Here is an 18,208-nt window from a genome sequence, read left to right as displayed (position 1 = left end):
TGCCAAAATCACGTAAAATGCGCAAATTCATGAAAATGTAGAATCAAAATTTGCACTTTTCCAGAAGAAATTTTAAAATGCTTGGCTTCCTATGTGGGCGCTTGCTACTTTCCAAAATCGCGACGGAAACGCCGGATATTCCCTGACAGCTGGCGATATATGGCGATTAAGCTATCGATAGTCGGCGATGTTTTCTTACATCACTAAAACTTTTGCAAGATGGAGCCTCTTTTGCTTGGTTTTAACAAATCAGTAGCAGCACGTGTATAAAAAGTGCCAAATAATTTTCAGAAAATGTTAGTATATTTCCTAGTTTAAGCGTTCGAAATGTGGAAATCGGCTAGGTGAACCGGTGCTCTATCGATTCGGCAACGGTTTAGTGCGATTCGAGTGTGCGGCTATAAGAAAAAAAGATTTTAAAATTTCTGACGGTCAGAATGAGTGGCACGCAAAAAAAAAAATTACACGCCCGAATGACAGCGCAGGGGAGTGTATGCGAGAGGAGAGGAAGACAGTTTGAGCTGGAGAGAGCGCAGTGGTTGCTCCAAGAGAGTTATACTAAGTGGACTCTTCAGCCTGTGGGAACATCCGAATTAGGCGAGTTTGCTGAAATCCGGTGACGTCTTTTGCCACTTGACTCAGATTCTCGCATACACTTACGTTTGACTCATGACTGGACTGTGACGCATATTGATGATTAAATTCTATATTAATTGAATTGCTCCGATTGTGGGTTGGTTTAGCCCCGCTCTATCTCGATTTTCGTGGTCCATCTTGCACGCCATAGGGAAAGTTTGCCTTTCGGATAGTTTTCTCCCACCCTACTGCCATTTTTAACCGGCTACTACTTATTGCAACCTACGTTGAGCAACACTGGACCCGCCGTTACGTGCACATATCGTCCGACTGTTCTCGCTTAATGACATTGACACACGCGTCTGATAGAGTCGTCCCGCTCGCACCCGCTCAGGGGCGGACTCTCGCAGCTCATCGCTCAAAAGGCCGCCTAGCTGTCGTCGCAACCAGCAGCAGTCCAGTCTCATTTTTTTATACGTAAAGACACCGCATCACAGAGCGCACCTCATTCGTTACGAAGTGGAAACACGTTCATACTTCTACGGGAGAAACAAAGCAGGCAGCAGTTGTTCCCAAATTCTCTGTTATTCGTTCTAGACAGACACGGCACAAATTGATTGAGTAACCCGAGCTCAAGCCGTCGAAATTCAGGATATAAGTTTACCTAGTCAATTCTTTATTGTTGATAATGTGAGTGCCGCTCCAAAGTTGCGTTGCCAAGCGCTTTTCCCTATTCACCGTTCACTGTTCACGATTCGCCATAACCAACAAATGTGGCTGGAAAATTTGTACCCTTGAAGTCGGAGTTTTTGTCCCGCCCACTAACGCATTTTCTCGCGCTCCTTCATTCCGCAGGGATGACCGAAGTGAAATAGCTCAGGATGGTCCCGCCGGCATGGACCCCGAGGGAGTCATCGAGTCCACCTGGCACGAGGTGTACGACAACTTCGATGACATGAACTTGCGCGAGGAGCTGCTGCGCGGCATCTACGGCTACGGTTTCGAAAAGCCGTCCGCCATCCAGCAGCGCGCCATCATTCCCTGTGTCAAGGGTCGCGACGTCATTGCCCAGGCTCAATCTGGTGAGTACATAATCATAATCCCCATCCCCAAACCCCCCATATCCCGAAAGTTTCCTTACTCCCCATGATCAGTTCAGCTCGGCGACAAAGAAAATCGTTCGAGAATGTGCGAAGTCGGCGAAAAAATGTTCGGGCAAGCAGTGTCGATGACTCAGCTGCTGCGCCTGTATTCTTTGTTAAAATTGCACTCTCCCGCCCTCTCCTCTTCTCTGCTCTCCTCTCTCCGATATTCGGCGTCTGCGTTTGCGCGCCACTTTTCGCTGGCCAGCTGCGTTTCGTTTTCGCAACCGCCCGGGCAGAAGAAAGTTCTTGGAAACAAGGTCGCCCGTCGAACTTTCTTCCGGGCGATTTTCGGCTGTTCTTGCCTAACACCAACGGTGGTGCGGTGAAAAGGTCATCCATGAAAAATGCGATCTACCTACAGATACCGCCCCGCACTAATTCATTTGGCAGGGTCTCTGGATTGCATTTAGTCCATTCGCACCCCTATTTGTGTGTTGCTTGCACCTGCCCTTCGTAATCCATGCATGGGATCATGTCCAGATCCACCCTGAAATGCATATTGGCAGGGTTTTACCGATCGGTTAAAATGTTTGTATAGTATAGTTATTTGTTCTCCAAAGAAAAACACTTGCTGTTTTAGTTTTGTAAAGAAAAACTTTATTTTAGTTTTAGTTTGAAATGCCAAACATTTTCGAATGTAAATAAATACTTCGACATTAGCATATTTTCGTCTGTTTCTACCCTCTCAGTTTAAAAGATAAACTTTATATCTACGCATGTAGCAAAGAAACTGTCTAAACAAGCTTAAAAAAACCTTTTTATTGGTTAAAAAATAATACTTTCCGACGAAATGAAATTTACCCTGATTACACAAAAGTAAGGCGTGATCGTTTGTTTATACTCTATCGTATAGCAATAAATGTTTAGAAGGTGTAACTGATCAGTCGTGTAACTGTTCACTGTTCACTTTAAAAAGAAAACGAAATAAACACCTTTTTGGATCGAGTGTCAAAATGTTAAATATAGTACAAAGAATTGTGAAATTCAATCTGTAGTTTATTTCCCCAGTACTGAAGTTTATAAAGTTTAAATTTGTTGAAAAATATATACTTTTTTTTTAGTTTCGGAGAAGGTCCGACCGATCAAAACTAGCTCTTCAAGATTTTTTTCTTTTGTTTTGAATCAAGGAAAATGATCCACATTCAAAATTTTATTCAAACAAACTAAATTAAGGGCGTGAGGTAGCTTTACAATTTTTAGGAAGTTACTTATCTTGTGTTATCAAAAACTTACTTAACCAAAAAAATTCGAGCAACCAGCAAAGATAGGATTTTAAAGAATATACTACTCCACAAACCAAGTATATTAATCTGTTTTCGTCTTTTTATCTCCGTTAGGAACTGGCAAGACTGCCACTTTTTCGATTGCCATCCTTCAGCAAATCGACACGTCCATTCGCGAGTGCCAGGCTTTGATTCTGGCCCCCACTCGTGAGCTGGCCACGCAGATCCAGCGCGTGGTGATGGCGCTGGGCGAGTACATGAAGGTGCACTCGCACGCCTGCATCGGTGGCACCAACGTGCGCGAGGACGCACGCATCCTGGAGTCCGGCTGCCACGTTGTGGTGGGCACGCCCGGCCGCGTCTACGACATGATCAACCGCAAGGTGCTGCGTACCCAGTACATCAAGCTGTTCGTGCTGGACGAGGCCGACGAGATGTTGTCGCGCGGTTTCAAGGACCAGATCCAGGACGTGTTTAAGATGCTGCCCCCTGACGTGCAGGTCATCCTGCTGTCTGCGACCATGCCGCCGGATGTGTTGGAAGTGAGCCGATGCTTTATGCGTGAGCCCGTCAGCATCCTGGTGAAGAAGGAAGAACTGACTCTCGAAGGTATCAAGCAGTTCTACGTGAATGTGAAGCAGGAGAACTGGAAGTTGGGCACCCTATGCGATCTGTACGACACTTTGTCCATCACCCAGTCGGTTATCTTCTGCAACACCCGACGCAAGGTAAGCTTACTCATTTGTTCTCCTATGTATGTAATTGTTTGGGCTTACGACGTATTTCTTTCCCATTTTGTAGGTGGACCAGCTAACCCAGGAGATGTCGAGCCACAACTTCACCGTCTCGGCCATGCACGGCGACATGGAGCAGCGTGATCGCGAGGTCATCATGAAACAATTCCGTTCGGGCTCTTCGCGTGTCCTGATTACCACTGATTTACTGGCGCGTGGTATTGATGTGCAGCAGGTTTCGTTGGTCATCAACTATGATCTGCCCTCAAACCGCGAGAACTACATTCATAGGTAAGTTGTCGTGTCCCCTCACCATTTCCTTAATGGGGAGCCGACTTTTTTAAACATATATTCTCATTTTTGCTCCCCATTTCAGAATCGGTCGCGGTGGTCGTTTCGGCCGCAAGGGTGTTGCGATCAACTTCATTACAGATGACGATCGTCGAATCCTTAAGGATATTGAACAATTCTACCATACTACAATTGAGGAAATGCCTGCTAATATTGCCGATTTGATTTAAATATTTTCTGCTGATCCGCAAACAACTAAAAAGAATTCTAAATAAAAAGTGAGTGAGCAAAACAGAAACCAAGAACTGCGAAATCGATAACCGAGCGCAAATATAAATTATTCAAAGATCAGCTAAAAATTAAAGTTCAAGTTAAATATTTATTCAACCATTAATTTAAAAAGGCAGCCGACCATCCAACACCAAGGACTAGACGCGGACTCAGAGCACTAACATCATCAGCAGCGGCGGAGAAACAGCAAAACAACAAATTAGAAGCGGTCACGGCAGAAACAACATCAAGGAGCCGCAGAAGCTTACAAAATTTGGCCGAAAGTCGGGACATCCTCTGTATCCATTTAGTTCTTCTCTGTGTATCATCAATTTTAAACTGCGTCGTCAACCAGCAACAACAAATATATACAAATATATAAAAAAAAAAAACAAAATTTGCATCTATTTAAAGAAAGTAATATTTAAAACCAGGTACAAGATACCACTTGCTGCAAAGAGCAAGCTACATAACGCAAAAGCCACAATATCAGAACATATTTTTGCCGCACCTTTGTTTTAGCTTTTTCTAGAACTATTGATAAAAATATATTAAAAACAAAAAATACATTTGTACACATTATGTTTAAATATACCACTCCTAAGAAACAGCTGAAACACGTAGAAAAATTTGTCAATTCCATTTCAGAGTGTGCTTTAAAATGATGCTCATGGAACCGCTGCACAATTTAAACGTAGCTTCAGACCCTGGTGGTTTGGTTTAGACCTGGCTACACTTGGTAAGCGTCTGTTCCAGACGCAAACAAACAGACTAGGTTTTGCATAGGTAGCTAGAGATGGGAAAAAAGTGTATGCTGGTGTACTTAGTTTTATTAAAAGGTAGTTGAGTTCGTCCGATTCTGGAGTCCACAATATGGAGCTCATATTGACCGCATTGAATCAGTACAAAAAAAAACTTTTCTTTACGGCTCAACTGGGATGCAAATCTTCTAGTTTATTGATTAATTAATTTCCTCGCGCTGCTTGTTCCTTTATTTATAAAATTATGAAGCCGAGTGAGATTTCTAGCCAAGTAACAATATGACAGGTCAACCATATTTGTTTTTGTTTTGATGACCCACAGCTGTGCAGATCAGCTGTTACCGGAAGGTGGATGGTTGATGTGCTCTGTGGAAATCGGAGTTTCACACTTTTTAAAAACCACAAAAGTTTTTCAAAGATGGGCTGCGAAAAAAGAGGGTTGCAAACAAACACCGTCAAACTCCGTCAAATTTTAACGGACTAGTTGGGAAATTTTTGGAACGTCAAAACCTAATGGACCTTCCGTTCAACGGATGGTGAATGAATCCGTGTGGAAAAAAGCTATAAGTTCACACATATTTATGATTTTGGATTAATTTCGTTTGGATTTACAACAATTCAAAAGTTAACAATCTCATAGCCGGATTCCATTGGCGCATTATAACGCCTAATGCGCATTTAGGGAATCCCATTAGGCTAAATGTTACATTTAAAATAAATGCGATTAAAAATCATTCGTTCCGAACATTTTTAGAAAAAATACAGAAAAATACTGGTTTTTAAGGATATTTCGTTAGTGCCACCACAATAGGAGCTGGGTTTTTATGAAAGGATGGCGCAATTTTTTATTTCTTTTGAATATAAGTGTGCTGAGCATTAAAGAGTTGAATAAACTCACTCAAATTTATTATTTTCTATTCATTTCTTTTGGATTTGCCAAAAATCCAAAAGTAATGAAACCCACATCAGCTGTTCGTGCCACTCACATGTCGGAGTAGCATTAGCTAATGCCCTCTTTCCACACAGTCCATCCGTTGGAAACGGCTGGAATTTTCAACAAATGTGGCAAAACCTTCAACGGATGGTGGAAGGTGGATGGGTCTCTGTGGAAATACGCCATAATAATAATGCTAATGCGCATTTAATAATGGAATCAGGCACATTTAAAAAATTCACTTATGCTCCAATGGAATCAGACAATCATCAGATCAGCCGTTCGTGCCATTTTAGTAATTTAATATTTAAAATAACAAAAAACCGCTATGGATGAACATCAAAGTGAAGAAATGTAAATCGAATAGAAAATATTTAAATATTATAATTATAACAAAAATAAATATTATAATTAAAACAAAAGTCTATTTTCATTTAATTTGCCCACTTGTGTTTTGTTTCTACGAGCTATTATAGCTCGATAATAATCACACACGACAAAGTCATTTTTATTTTCAATCTCAAATCTATAAGTTTTGAGTGATAGTGGCTTTTTTAATCGGCGACTTGGCAACAATTAAGAAAGCTTAATGAATGGACAAATACAACTAATCAACTAATACAAATAGAAAATATTCAACGGATAAGCCCAAAAAAAGAGCAATGATCTGTAGACTCATAGATTGGCATAGCATTACGGATGTGACCTTCCTGATTTTGAAAAACACAAACTTTTGGTGATAATATGGGAAATTAAAGTTTCACAAAATCGTATATTTATTTGACAATGGAAAAGAAGATTTCATACATTTATGTTTATACGATACACATTTAAAAGTGATTTTGGGAAGGTACAAATATTGTACGTTTAGTGAAATTTTCTACCACATTTCACATTTCTTCGGCGGATTCAGAGGCGCGGTGTCCGGGCAGTTGAAAATTTCGCCAAAAGCCGGCAGATTGCTCACCGCCTGATTGAGACGCAACTTGTCGGAGTCCATTTGCTCCTCATCTCGATACTCCTTAGTGAACGAGAACAACTGGGCGACGTTCAGCAGGAACAGCTTCTTCAGTGGCACATCGGCGAATGCGGGCTGATCCTGGTTGAACACCGAGTTGCCTCCGAAGAAGGTCTCGTAAATCAGGCCCAGACTCACCACATCGCCCGAACGGTAATGGAGATCCTTGGAAGGAGCAGTAGAATTCAAGCATGCGAGACCATCGATATAGCTTTGCCTCTCCTTGAAGTCATTCAGGTAACCTCCGTAGTTGCCCACACTGTCGAAGGGCAGGTTTCCGGGCAAGAAGCTTTTCATCATTGTGCGAGCCAGGGAGAATCCCAGCAGACTCATCTTGAAGACATCATGACTTTCGGGCGCAAAGTAGGGCTCCAGCAACATGTTAAACGGCATGACGATGATGTTGTGACTGTCATCGAACGATGTGGTCGGATCATTATCTGAAAGGTAACCATAGGGGTAAAGGAAATCTGTCCCCTTGGGAACAGGCCCATTGAACTTGTCCAGGAATCGACGTTGTCTGTGTCTCAGGACGCTGAGTTGTGCCCTAGCGAAATCCGGATGTGTGTCCAGTTCCAGATCGTCGTAGAAACTGGTCACGAAGCGACGATGGTTGACACTGTCTGGCAGATATCCCACTTTAAGCGTCTTGGCGAGCAGTTTCTGCTGCAGAAAGATGACTTCGTCGTCGGTCAGGTGCATGCGGTTCTCCTCCAGCCTGGCCATAAATGTTCGGCTCACCGCCTCAAAGATCCGCTGCACTTCCCTGGTGTACTCTTCCCGCTTTCCCTGGCCCAAGTAATGGTTTTCGTACAGCAGATCGCTGGCCAGCTCCATTTGAGATGCGACGGCAGCGGCGCATTGGACGGACTTCTTCTCTGAGCCATTGCCATCCAAGAATAGTAGAAAGCGGACAAATTGAATCATTAGGTAACTGGCCACCACTTCAGAGTCGTACCTGCGAACGACTCCGTCGATTTGTTCAAAGTATTCCATGTTGCTCACATACACCGTGGTACTGTTCTCAAAGGAGTGGCCAAAGACAGTCTGGAGGTACTTGCCCATCTGCAGATTGGTCCGACTCTGCACATCTTCCAGGGTGAATGTGTAGAACGTATCATCTCCAGTCGGACCATTAACATCCGAGTCCAGTTGGATAATGCTCCTTGCCAGGTAAACAGCCCGCCTTGGGCCCACTCCGGTCCGTTTCAACAGGTCCTCCACTTCGGACACATTACTTGACTTGTACAAATCCGGCTTGCTAAGAGCCAAAGAGAACTTATTGCTGCTGTAAAAGTCCTCCCGGATCTCGAAGAAGATCAAAGGGGTTTCCATTGCGTAGAGTCGCAGATTCGCCAGGGTATCCAGCCACTGGAACTGCTGCTTGGGCCACTGACTTCCTTGGGGAACTAGTGGCGGCCAGGTTAGGTTCTCACCCGGCGGAACCAACTCCAGGAAACGCCTTATCCTGGAAGTGCCTTCGGGGGCCGTGAGACAAGTGTTGTAGAAGCGCCACACCTTCTCCTCCACGGAGAATTCGTCGACGAAAAGTCGTTCCTTCAGCAGATCGAACACGGACTGCAGTTTGCCAATATAGTTGTGCCTGATGGCATCCTGGGTAATTTCCCAGTCATCCTTCTTGTTTACCTCGTGGAACTTGCCTGTGGCATAGTTCTGAAAATCTTCGCAAGGGTCGGCACTGTCATTCATGTGCCGCTTTATGAAGCTTAGGATCCGCTCGTTGGCCGTAGAATCGACGGATCGAGTTACTCTGAGTCCACTTGCAAAGCCCAGCAAAAGCAGCAGGCTGCTAATCCACACTATTCTCTCCATTGTAGTCGAAAAACTGATGCTTTCGCGCTAGAAGCAGGCCACTATATAGCCAACTGAAAGCGTAGGTCTCACACACGGGGACTCACAAAAAGTACAAAAGTTTTATTTAGCTGATAACTGAAACAGGAGGTCAGCACACGAGACGCACTTTTGGGAGAATTAGCAAACAACAATCTCTTAGGTCGAGCCACCAATTCAATTATATAACGTTTAAATAATTGTTGAATACAATTACGCATCGCTGGGTAATCTCTCCATAACATGACTCATTTCCAAGAATGTGAGATTAGCATAAGAATCAAATAACGAGAGATGAACTAGTGAAATTTAACAGCGAATTTCAATCTGAAATTTAAAAAAATCAAAGTACAGCATTATGCATATGTAAAGGAGACAATGAGATCAGGCGCATTTAATATCGCATTCCATTGGCTCATTAAAACGCATTTAGCCTAATGCGCATTCATTTACACAGGGAATCCCATAAGGATAAATTCCGCATTTAAAATAGATAAATGCGATTAAAAATCATTCGCCCCAAATATTTTTAGAAAAAAAAAGTATATATTTTTAACGAACTTTTCGTTAGTGCCACCACTACAACACTTGGTTTTTATGTAAGGATGGCGCAATTTTTGATTTCTTTCGAATATTAAAACTATTTTGCTTAAAAATTACTGAAAACAAGATCACACGCATCAAATTAGAATTAGCTTAATGCTAATGCGCCAATGGAATCAGGCACATTTATATAAAAAACAACTTTTTTAAAACCTTTTTGCAACAAAATTAGGGTTGACAACCAAGAAAAACAGAAATATAAACATTTTTACACCTTGGAGCGACAAATTACTAATTTTTATTTTGTAAATGAACTAAAAACTGTTCGAAATAAAACATTGCTGGATAAAGGATAAGAAATGTTGTAGAATTTAAAGATTAAAACTGCGAAACTTTAAATGTGAAATAAACATAAGCGGGATATTAAAAAAATTTGAATTTAACGTTTAAAACTTTGAAAGTTTAATAGCCTGATTCCATTGCCGCATTAAGCTAATGCTTTTCCGACATGTGAGTGGCACGAACCGCTGATATCGAAGCAAACTTCGGCAACCCGAAGTTCATATACCCTTGCAGTTCTTGCCCAAATTAAATATTCTTGAAAACATTAAAATTATGATTGACTTGCGTATATGTTAAAAACATTGAAGCTATGATGATTTGCAGCTCAATTATTCGATGGTATGGCAGCTATATTATATCGTTTTCCGATTTTTATAAAATTAAAAGCGTATTTCTGAACTGTCAAATTATTAATAAGTCAAAAAGGATTTCTAAAATAATTACAAAATAAAAAGTTAAATATTTTTTAATTTTTATACCCTTGCAGAGGGTATTATAATTCCAGTCAGAAGTTTACAACGCAATGAAGGAGGCATCTCCGACCCTATAAAGTATATATCTTCTTTATCAGGGAAAGTACGGCATATTTTACAGATTTTCTTTGATGAAGGCAAAAGCGCAAGCCTGGCGGCTGTAAATAAAAATAAAATTAATAACAACTAGCGCCGCAAAACTTAAGAGCTCAATAATATATGCCCGATTTCTAAAGGTCAAGCCATGATTGACGTTCAGGAATGTCAGCAATGAGTCGGCAGAAGATCCCTGGGCTTATTTGGGAAACCAAATAATTGTACATTTTCTAATCTGCACGACAGAATGCAATCACATATTTTTAAGTATAAAGAAAAAATAAAGGGAAAAATGCTTTCTAAAAACTGGGATACACAGCAGGCTTAGTCCTGGTAACCATACACATTAGTAACTCAACACTTTCGTACACTAGTAAACTGGATCAGGGAATACGAAAAAAAAACAAAATCCAATAAACTGCCGTTTAGAAAGAGGTTTGGGCCATGTCTTCGAAAGTAAGGTGACGAGCGTCTGTGGGAGCAGAGCAATTTAAGGGTAAGCAAGCCGTCAAACCCTCCATTACTGGACACAGTATCCGCAGGCCCAATGTAAATAGTTGAACTTGGAGGAAGAGCAAAAGAGGTATCAGGTACGACTGATGATCAGTTACCTCACCGTTTTTTGCCCCCTGTTTATGCTAGTGGTCGAGTGCTTTTCTTGCGTCGAGGCTAGGATCACAATCAATTGTATGACTCTTTCAGCTAAATAAACTTATATTCAGATTCCAGGGCCGGGTCGGATGGACTTACTTTTGGAATGGGACTAGTTAGTAATCCACAAGTGGGTTACGGTGTGCACCTCCGTTTTGTCGGCGAGTATTGTTTTATTTAATGGTAAGCCCAAAAATGAAATACAGGTATATTTGCATCTTTCGACTGTTTGCCTTCAGATATAGCGCAGATCAAGTATCACTGTTACACAAACGACTGGCTTCTTGATCTCTCCTACGACGTCTTTGTGCTCCGCATGATTTACATGTTCTTGCCGATTCCCTCTATCAGGGGAGCTGCTCTACTGGCCACCTCGGTCAGCATTGTAAACGTGGTCTACTTCGTACACTTCATTGCGCTTGACCAAACCAAAAGCGCGCGCAATGTTCGTGGCTACGAAGTGATATCCGTCGACATGCTCCGAGGAGGAGGTGTGGCTTCGGCACGCCCTGCGCCTGGAAAAGATGCTTTTGGACAGCATCCTGCCGCCGCAGATTCCGAAGCCCATCAAGGATTGCATTAAGAACAAGTTCGTGCACGAGTTCGAGCGCTCCATCTCCGGTGGTTCGCGAATGCCGGAAAACTTCATGGCCGTCCAGATGCTTCTCAGCCTCAGTATCCTCTCCGCCGACGTGGTGGAGCTGAACACCTAGCTGACCACGGTGGAAAAGTCGGTGATGATTCTGCACGACCTCTACGCCAGATTCGATGTGGCTGCCTTTCACTTCAAAGTGCAGCGCCTCAAGTTCCTGGGCGCCTGTTACTATTGTTTGACGGAGGGTGACCCCGACCACGCCAAGGTGGCGGTGTCCCTGGGCATTTCCATGATCGCCAACATCCAGGAAGTGCGGTGTGTGAGGCATTAAGATTGGGATTGGGCTCACTGCTTGAGCTGATCCCAGGGCAACACGAGGCTTGGAACTCGACATGTTTGCAGGTGTCATCGTAGAGGCCAACCTGCAGTTCAACACTTGGGGTAGGACAATCTTCTAAGGCGTTCTGAAACAAGTAATAATTAAAGTAACTAAATCTCCCCAATGCCTTTTCAGGTGCTGACGTGGACATTGTCAATCGCCTGGAGGCAACCGGTTAGCCGGGCTTTGTGGGCGGACCCTAAGTAACTTGAAGACACAAAGGCGGCTGAAAAAGATCCCGGGCTGCAAAAGCATCCAATGAACACTTACCTTCTTACCGGCATAACTCTATGCCGTGAAACAAACATTGGAACCAATTCGGATAAGTGATGGACAACTTGTTTTTCTTTAGTTTTTACACTGATGTTAATTTGGTAGATTTCCCTATTCATGCTAAATATTTTACACAAGTAACTTCAACATTTTTCTAGCCCACTTAGTCTTAAACATGAAGCTATCTGCTCCAGCCGGACTTTATTTACAAGTTCTCAATGGTGATGGCCTGCGGCATTGGGTGGTGCCTGATCTACATCCAGGTCGTGACGAACAAGATAGTCTGAAAATTTAATTTTACATACATAACATGTGTGTATGATGTGATGTGATATAGACAATATACATAATAAAATCTTTTCATGCAATAAATACAATTTCATCTTGAATAAACATGTTTAATTTTTATAAATTTGTCTAATTTTTTGAAAATTTTGCCATAAAATGTATGGTATGCCGCCCTACATTTGAGCCACATTTATCTTAATTCTAGAAAAGTTTTCCTTCAAGGGCTATTTGCCCAAGATTTTAAGAAAGAAGTCCCATTAATTTTAGAACACTTAGAATTCATGGTGGTTTGCCATTGATGACAAAAATAGGGTGAATTTCTTAAATTTAGGGCAGATTTTGTTATGAGTGTAGAGTAACAGGAAGAAGGAAACGCTTTCGACCTATAAAAAATATATATTCTTGATCAGGATTGATAGCCGAGTCAATCTAGACATGTCCGCCTATTCTTCCCTCCTTCTGCGTCTGCTCTACGTAGTCTAAGTTTATTTTTAAGTAAGGCCACGCCCACTCTGATGCCTCCCGAAGTCCTGAAGTATTTTCTTAAAGAATTCTCGAAAGTTGATTTAGGTTTTAAAAATTGTTACTTTTTAAATCCAATTTTGCTCATTGATGTATCGTCCCCAGTGGTATTTTATCGAATGTTATTTTTGTTGCCCAATTCCGTCTAGTATTTTACTATCGGGTATCGAGTTCTGTCAATTTTCTCCATTCATTGCTCACTGGAATAGTCATACGTTTGTCCTGCTCGCACTTACGTAAAATCGTATTGTTAAAACAAAAAATGAGCAATGAATGAGGTCAACAATGTAGAGTCATATGCCCATTACTGAATTCTGACTATATTACCACCAGCTCAATTGCTTGAGGCAAAATTTAATTCAAATGAGAAAAGCTGTTCGAAACTCTAGTTAAGTTGGTCCAAGATAGACACAATAATCGCGATAGTCAATCGAACTTAATGGAAAATTCGAGGCAGTGTGCAGAACACTTTACTTTCCTCGTTTCCGACGGATATTTGTTATTTTAAATTAGTTTTATTTATATCTAAAAATGTACAATCATGTGTTTCTGAATACTTTAGCTAGTTGGAGGCATTTTCGATTAATTAACGAATTTATCGAGGTATCAATAATCAACTAGTGTTGGTGTGGCTAGGCTATTAGTATAGTGTCAAACCAGTACAGTAAGTACATCGTATTTGGCGATTTCAGTAGATGCGATTAATTTTATCGCACTTCCGATTATATGTATATCGGTTGACTTTCCAGCTCCATCTCAGTCAGGTCATACTATATTTCTCAATCCGCCCAATTGGACGTTTATATATTTTCCTTCGCCGCGCCGGTCGACAGTAATGTCAACCAACTAACGCCGACCTGTGGAACGTCATCTGTGTCCAGCCTACAACTGCAACCTAACTGTAATCCGAGCATCTGAGATGGGTCAGAAAGTTTCGCGCAGCGACTTCGAATGGGTGTACACGGAGGAGCCGCACGCCTCGCGGCGCAAGATCATCCTGGAAAAGTACCCGCAGATCAAGAAGCTGTTTGGTCACGACCCCAATTTCAAGTGGGTGGCCGGTGCGATGGTGCTCACCCAGATCCTGGCCCTGTTTGTGGTGAAAGACCTGTCGTGGTCGTGGCTCCTGGTGGCCGCCTACTGCTTTGGGGGCATCATAAACCACTCGCTGATGCTGGCCGTGCACGAAATCTCGCACAACCTGGCCTTCGGACACAGCAGGCCCATGCACAACCGGATCCTGGGCTTTATTTGCAACCTGCCCATCGGCTTGCCCATGAGCATTTCGTTCAAGAAATACCACCTCGAACATCACCGGTACGTGTGACTCGACTATTTTGAATCTGTGACGTACATACATATGTACATACGTACATATGTAAGGTGTACATTGTACACATACACTACACTACCACACATACGAATTATTCCCTGTTAATGGGCGTAGTCACAAAGTAAACTAAAACTAGCATCTCACCCCCTCGGCTCATTTACACATTGAAACGCCGGCATGAGTTGCCCAACACTGCCCACTTATCCCGAAAAGCTTATGAGTCAATATCCATTTTATTCCCTTTTGAGTGCTTATAAATTGCGTTGATAAGATAGGGCTGTACATAGTTTCTATATGTACATATATACATATTTACAAGTAGGCGCTCAATTGGTCACGTAGCTCAGCGATTTGGCACTCGAGTTTCGGACAGTAAGTTGAGTTAGCTTGACTCACTTTTATTGCTTTTCCCAATATAATTATTAGGGCAAAGTAAATCATTTAACCGCATATGTACGTGTGTTTGTTTATATTTACAGGGAAGTCGCAGATAAGTTTTACCTAATCTCTTAGGTGATTTGTCGTTGATTGCTTCCAATAAGAAGTTTCTATTGCGTTAACCCTTCAAAAAACTCACTTAAATCATACTTTATTTATTTAATTTTGAATTAATAGCTCATATCTACTAAAATTTTTCACTTTTACTATTTTGGTCAGATGTCTTCATCCTGTAGTCATTATTTTTTTAAGTAATAACGCTGTTTTTAGATATAATTTAATATGGCCGATATATAATATTCTTTGAATTGTAAAAAGAACTCAACCAAAAAATTATATTGTCGCAGGGAGGAATATTTATTGGTTGGCCTGACGTCATTGCTAAATGTTATGTCGCTGACGTTCAATTTGGCAATATTTCTAAAATAATAGATTGATTTGATGAATTTAAGTAGATTATATTTCTACCCGTTACCGTTATAAACATTAGGGCTGTATGAAACCAAATATGGGAGTGCAACAAAGTTATAGCTGAAACTATATAACAACTCTTATTTCGATTTCCTAGTTCTAAACAGTTGTATTTACATTTTCAGTTACCAAGGTGATGAGGCCATAGACACTGACATACCCACACTGCTGGAGGCGCGCCTTTTTGACACCACTTTCGGAAAGTTTTTGTGGGTGTGCTTGCAGCCTTTCTTCTACATTTTCCGACCACTGGTGATCAACCCGAAGCCACCAACGCGCCTGGAGATAATCAACACCGTGGTGCAGCTGACTTTCAACGCGGTGATCGTTTATTTCCTGGGCTGGAAGCCCCTGGCCTACCTGCTGATCGGTAGCATTCTGGCCATGGGACTGCACCCGGTGGCCGGACACTTCATATCGGAGCACTACATGTTTGCGAAGGGATTTGAGACCTACTCATACTACGGCCCGCTCAACTGGATCACCTTCAATGTGGGCTATCACAACGAGCACCACGACTTCCCAGCGGTGCCCGGTTCACGGCTGCCCGAGGTCAAGCGGATTGCCAAGGAATTCTATGACACGATGCCCCAGCATACCAGCTGGACACGAGTGCTTTACGACTTCATCATGGACCCAGCGGTGGGACCGTACGCCCGGGTGAAGCGTCGCCAGCGCGGCCTGGCCTCCTAAGCAATCGATGATATTCAAGGTTTCCTGCCGTGAATTTAATCTCAGCATTAGACCTAAGCGGCTTTTTTTTATGTCTAAATACATGGTAGGAACATTTAAAGCGGATGTAAATAATCCAAGGGAGCAACCAAATACCTAGCACCTGCTAATCTCCAATGATTAGATAAAAAGCACTCAGGCACTCGCAGCGGCTGATTTGAACAATTCCGTGTATATATACTCTTTGGTATTAATGCTAGACTGGGAGCTTAGTGTGACTAGTTGTACTAACTAAGGAACATTTTCGAGCGCTTTAATTAATTGTTAAATCTAGTGTGTAATACTTGTCCTATTGTCTTAGTATTTTCGAAACGTATTTATATTGCTTTCAAATCTTAAATATAAAGACACTAGTCGGTGTTTGTTGTGCCGTTCCGACACACCGGACAAAGGAAACCTCTAATCAACTATTTTTTATAGTCTCTTGAAACAGTTACCTAAGAATAAAGTCAAAGAAAGTTGTTTTTCCAGGTGTAACGGCATATACAGAATACAATTGTAACTTATGAGCAAAACTAAATAAATATAACGAAAATATAAACGTCAAATCCTATTGTAATGACTCTTCAACCAATTTTTTTTTAGAGCTCGTGAAGTTAATGTTTACGTCGATTGCATGTCGCACGTCATGTGGGCAATGCGCTATTAACTGATTATAATAATTTTGATAAGCGGCTGTGAAGCGACATAGCTATCCTGTTATATAGTTGTTTTGATAGATAACTAATAGACCTTGGGGAATTTACATTTGCAATCGGAATCACAGTTGTTATAGTTTGATTTAAAAGTTTCTTAACAGAGCCATAGCCGCTAACGATCGGTCATATTATATAAAAATTCTCACAATTTGTTGGCTAACTAATAAATATGCATTTCATATGGTTTCAGTAATTTAAATTAAATTTAAAATTTATCAAAATTGCTCTACCCATATTTGTAGCTAAAACAAGAACCTGCTGGCAAAAAATTGAGTAATTGCAATAACTGCAAAAGGAAAATAAAATTCAACTTGAAAACTTTTTATTAATAGTTCATTTTTTAAAACAGTCTGTTATAGAAAATGAACTTTATCCGAATAAAAAACACTATTACACTAGATTTTCAACTATATACAGCTGCAGTCAAAATAATAGTAGTGCTATCGCTCCTCATCTTCAAGTGTTTGTAATTGTTGTTTTTATTGTCAAAAGGTTGCCATGATTGACTATTTTATTAGATAAGACTGTATATAGCTGAAAACAAATAAAAAAAAGGATCATTTTACAGTTTATTTTGTTGAAATCAATCATTATCTGCAATGAGGTCTAATTTCAGTCAAAATAACAATAGTGCTATTTCCAATTTGAAAAATAATGGGAAAACTTGACTAAATTTGAATAATTTATTTTTCAAACATTTGTTTGGATTGAATTGATTTGGTTTTTGTCGATTATTGTAAGCTATGACTTCAGAACGTTATACTATATGGTCAAGAAACCTCTGAACGTCTTTTGAGTTAAAACAGGTCAAATATGAAACAATTAGTTGTTTCTGAAATAGTTAGAAGTTGATTAACTTAATACTGTAAGTTTCTTATCAGACTCAAGTTTTTCGAATGTCTTAAAGTTAATTTTTCATGATTTTTAAAAATGAAATTTATTAACCACTTACATGACATTATAACTTTTAAAAATTTAAAAAAGATTAACTTTAACAATGGTCAACTATACCTATAACAGAATATTGTTGATTATTAAAGACCGTCACACAAAAAAAGCATTGCCGTAAGTATCACTAGCTTTATCCTAGATTTGCTTCTATCGGCAAAAAAAACTGTATGCTGTATTGTCTGTAAACTTTTTTTTTGAATTTGTGAAAAGATTTTTGGCTTTTACTTTATTAAGGCATCTATAACCTAATTATTCTTGCAACAATTAAGCCGATGCACTGAAAATGTTTGATTTGAGGATATTTTAAATGCTAAGACCTCAAAAACTAAGGTATTTTTTTGTTACTTATTTTTTTACAAAGAGCTCACGCGTCGTTAAATTTAGATTTTTAACACAGATTTATTACTGAAAGGCGTAAAACTAATTATGAATTATCAAAATTTTATTCAGTTTCAGTCTTTTTTATTTTCATTACTTTTTCGAACAATTAATGCAAAACGTGCTATTTATTTTTCTTAAGTCCAGACAAAAAATATTTTCCAAAATACAAAATGGTTGCAACAAAAAAGGAGTATGTTGCCTTTAAAATAATTTTGAATTATGGAACTTTGCGAGTTTTT

The 18,208-nt window shown here is 40.6% G+C and overlaps 3 protein-coding genes across 4 annotated transcripts; 2 read left to right on the top strand and 1 right to left on the bottom strand.

Moving 5' to 3' along the window:
* Nucleotides 1–209: 209 nt before the first annotated feature.
* LOC108137813 (eukaryotic initiation factor 4A) lies at nt 210–4,856 on the top strand. Of its 2 annotated transcripts, none has more exons than XM_017259728.2 (6): nt 210–296; nt 1,432–1,658; nt 3,059–3,672; nt 3,746–3,969; nt 4,055–4,247; nt 4,373–4,856. In XM_017259728.2, coding segments are annotated over exons 1-5 (1,212 nt in total). In that variant the 5' UTR covers nt 210–294; the 3' UTR covers nt 4,200–4,247; nt 4,373–4,856. The 2 variants fall into 2 exon arrangements, with proteins under 2 accessions (XP_017115217.1, XP_017115219.1); XM_017259730.2 differs by lacking the exon at nt 210–296 and adding an exon at nt 1,103–1,266.
* A 1,958-nt stretch (nt 4,857–6,814) lies between these two features.
* LOC108137770 (neprilysin-1-like) lies at nt 6,815–8,785 on the bottom strand. The gene has a single exon (XM_017259672.1). It carries the CDS (start codon nt 8,783–8,785, stop codon nt 6,815–6,817), a length of 1,971 nt encoding a protein of 656 aa, XP_017115161.1.
* Nucleotides 8,786–13,722: 4,937 nt separating this feature from the next.
* Nucleotides 13,723–16,487, top strand: LOC108148269 (sphingolipid delta(4)-desaturase DES1). The gene is made up of 2 exons (XM_017275227.2): nt 13,723–14,282; nt 15,333–16,487. The coding sequence occupies exons 1-2, from the start codon at nt 13,885–13,887 to the stop codon at nt 15,898–15,900; spliced, it is 966 nt and encodes a 321-aa protein (XP_017130716.1). The 5' UTR covers nt 13,723–13,884; the 3' UTR covers nt 15,901–16,487.
* Nucleotides 16,488–18,208: the final 1,721 nt, after the last annotated feature.

Source organism: Drosophila elegans, unplaced genomic scaffold (assembly GCF_018152505.1).
Source record: "Drosophila elegans isolate 14027-0461.03 unplaced genomic scaffold, ASM1815250v1 contig_397, whole genome shotgun sequence".
In the NCBI taxonomy this organism is placed as follows: domain Eukaryota; kingdom Metazoa; phylum Arthropoda; class Insecta; order Diptera; family Drosophilidae; genus Drosophila; species Drosophila elegans.
This window is presented reverse-complemented; position numbering and strand designations above follow the sequence as displayed.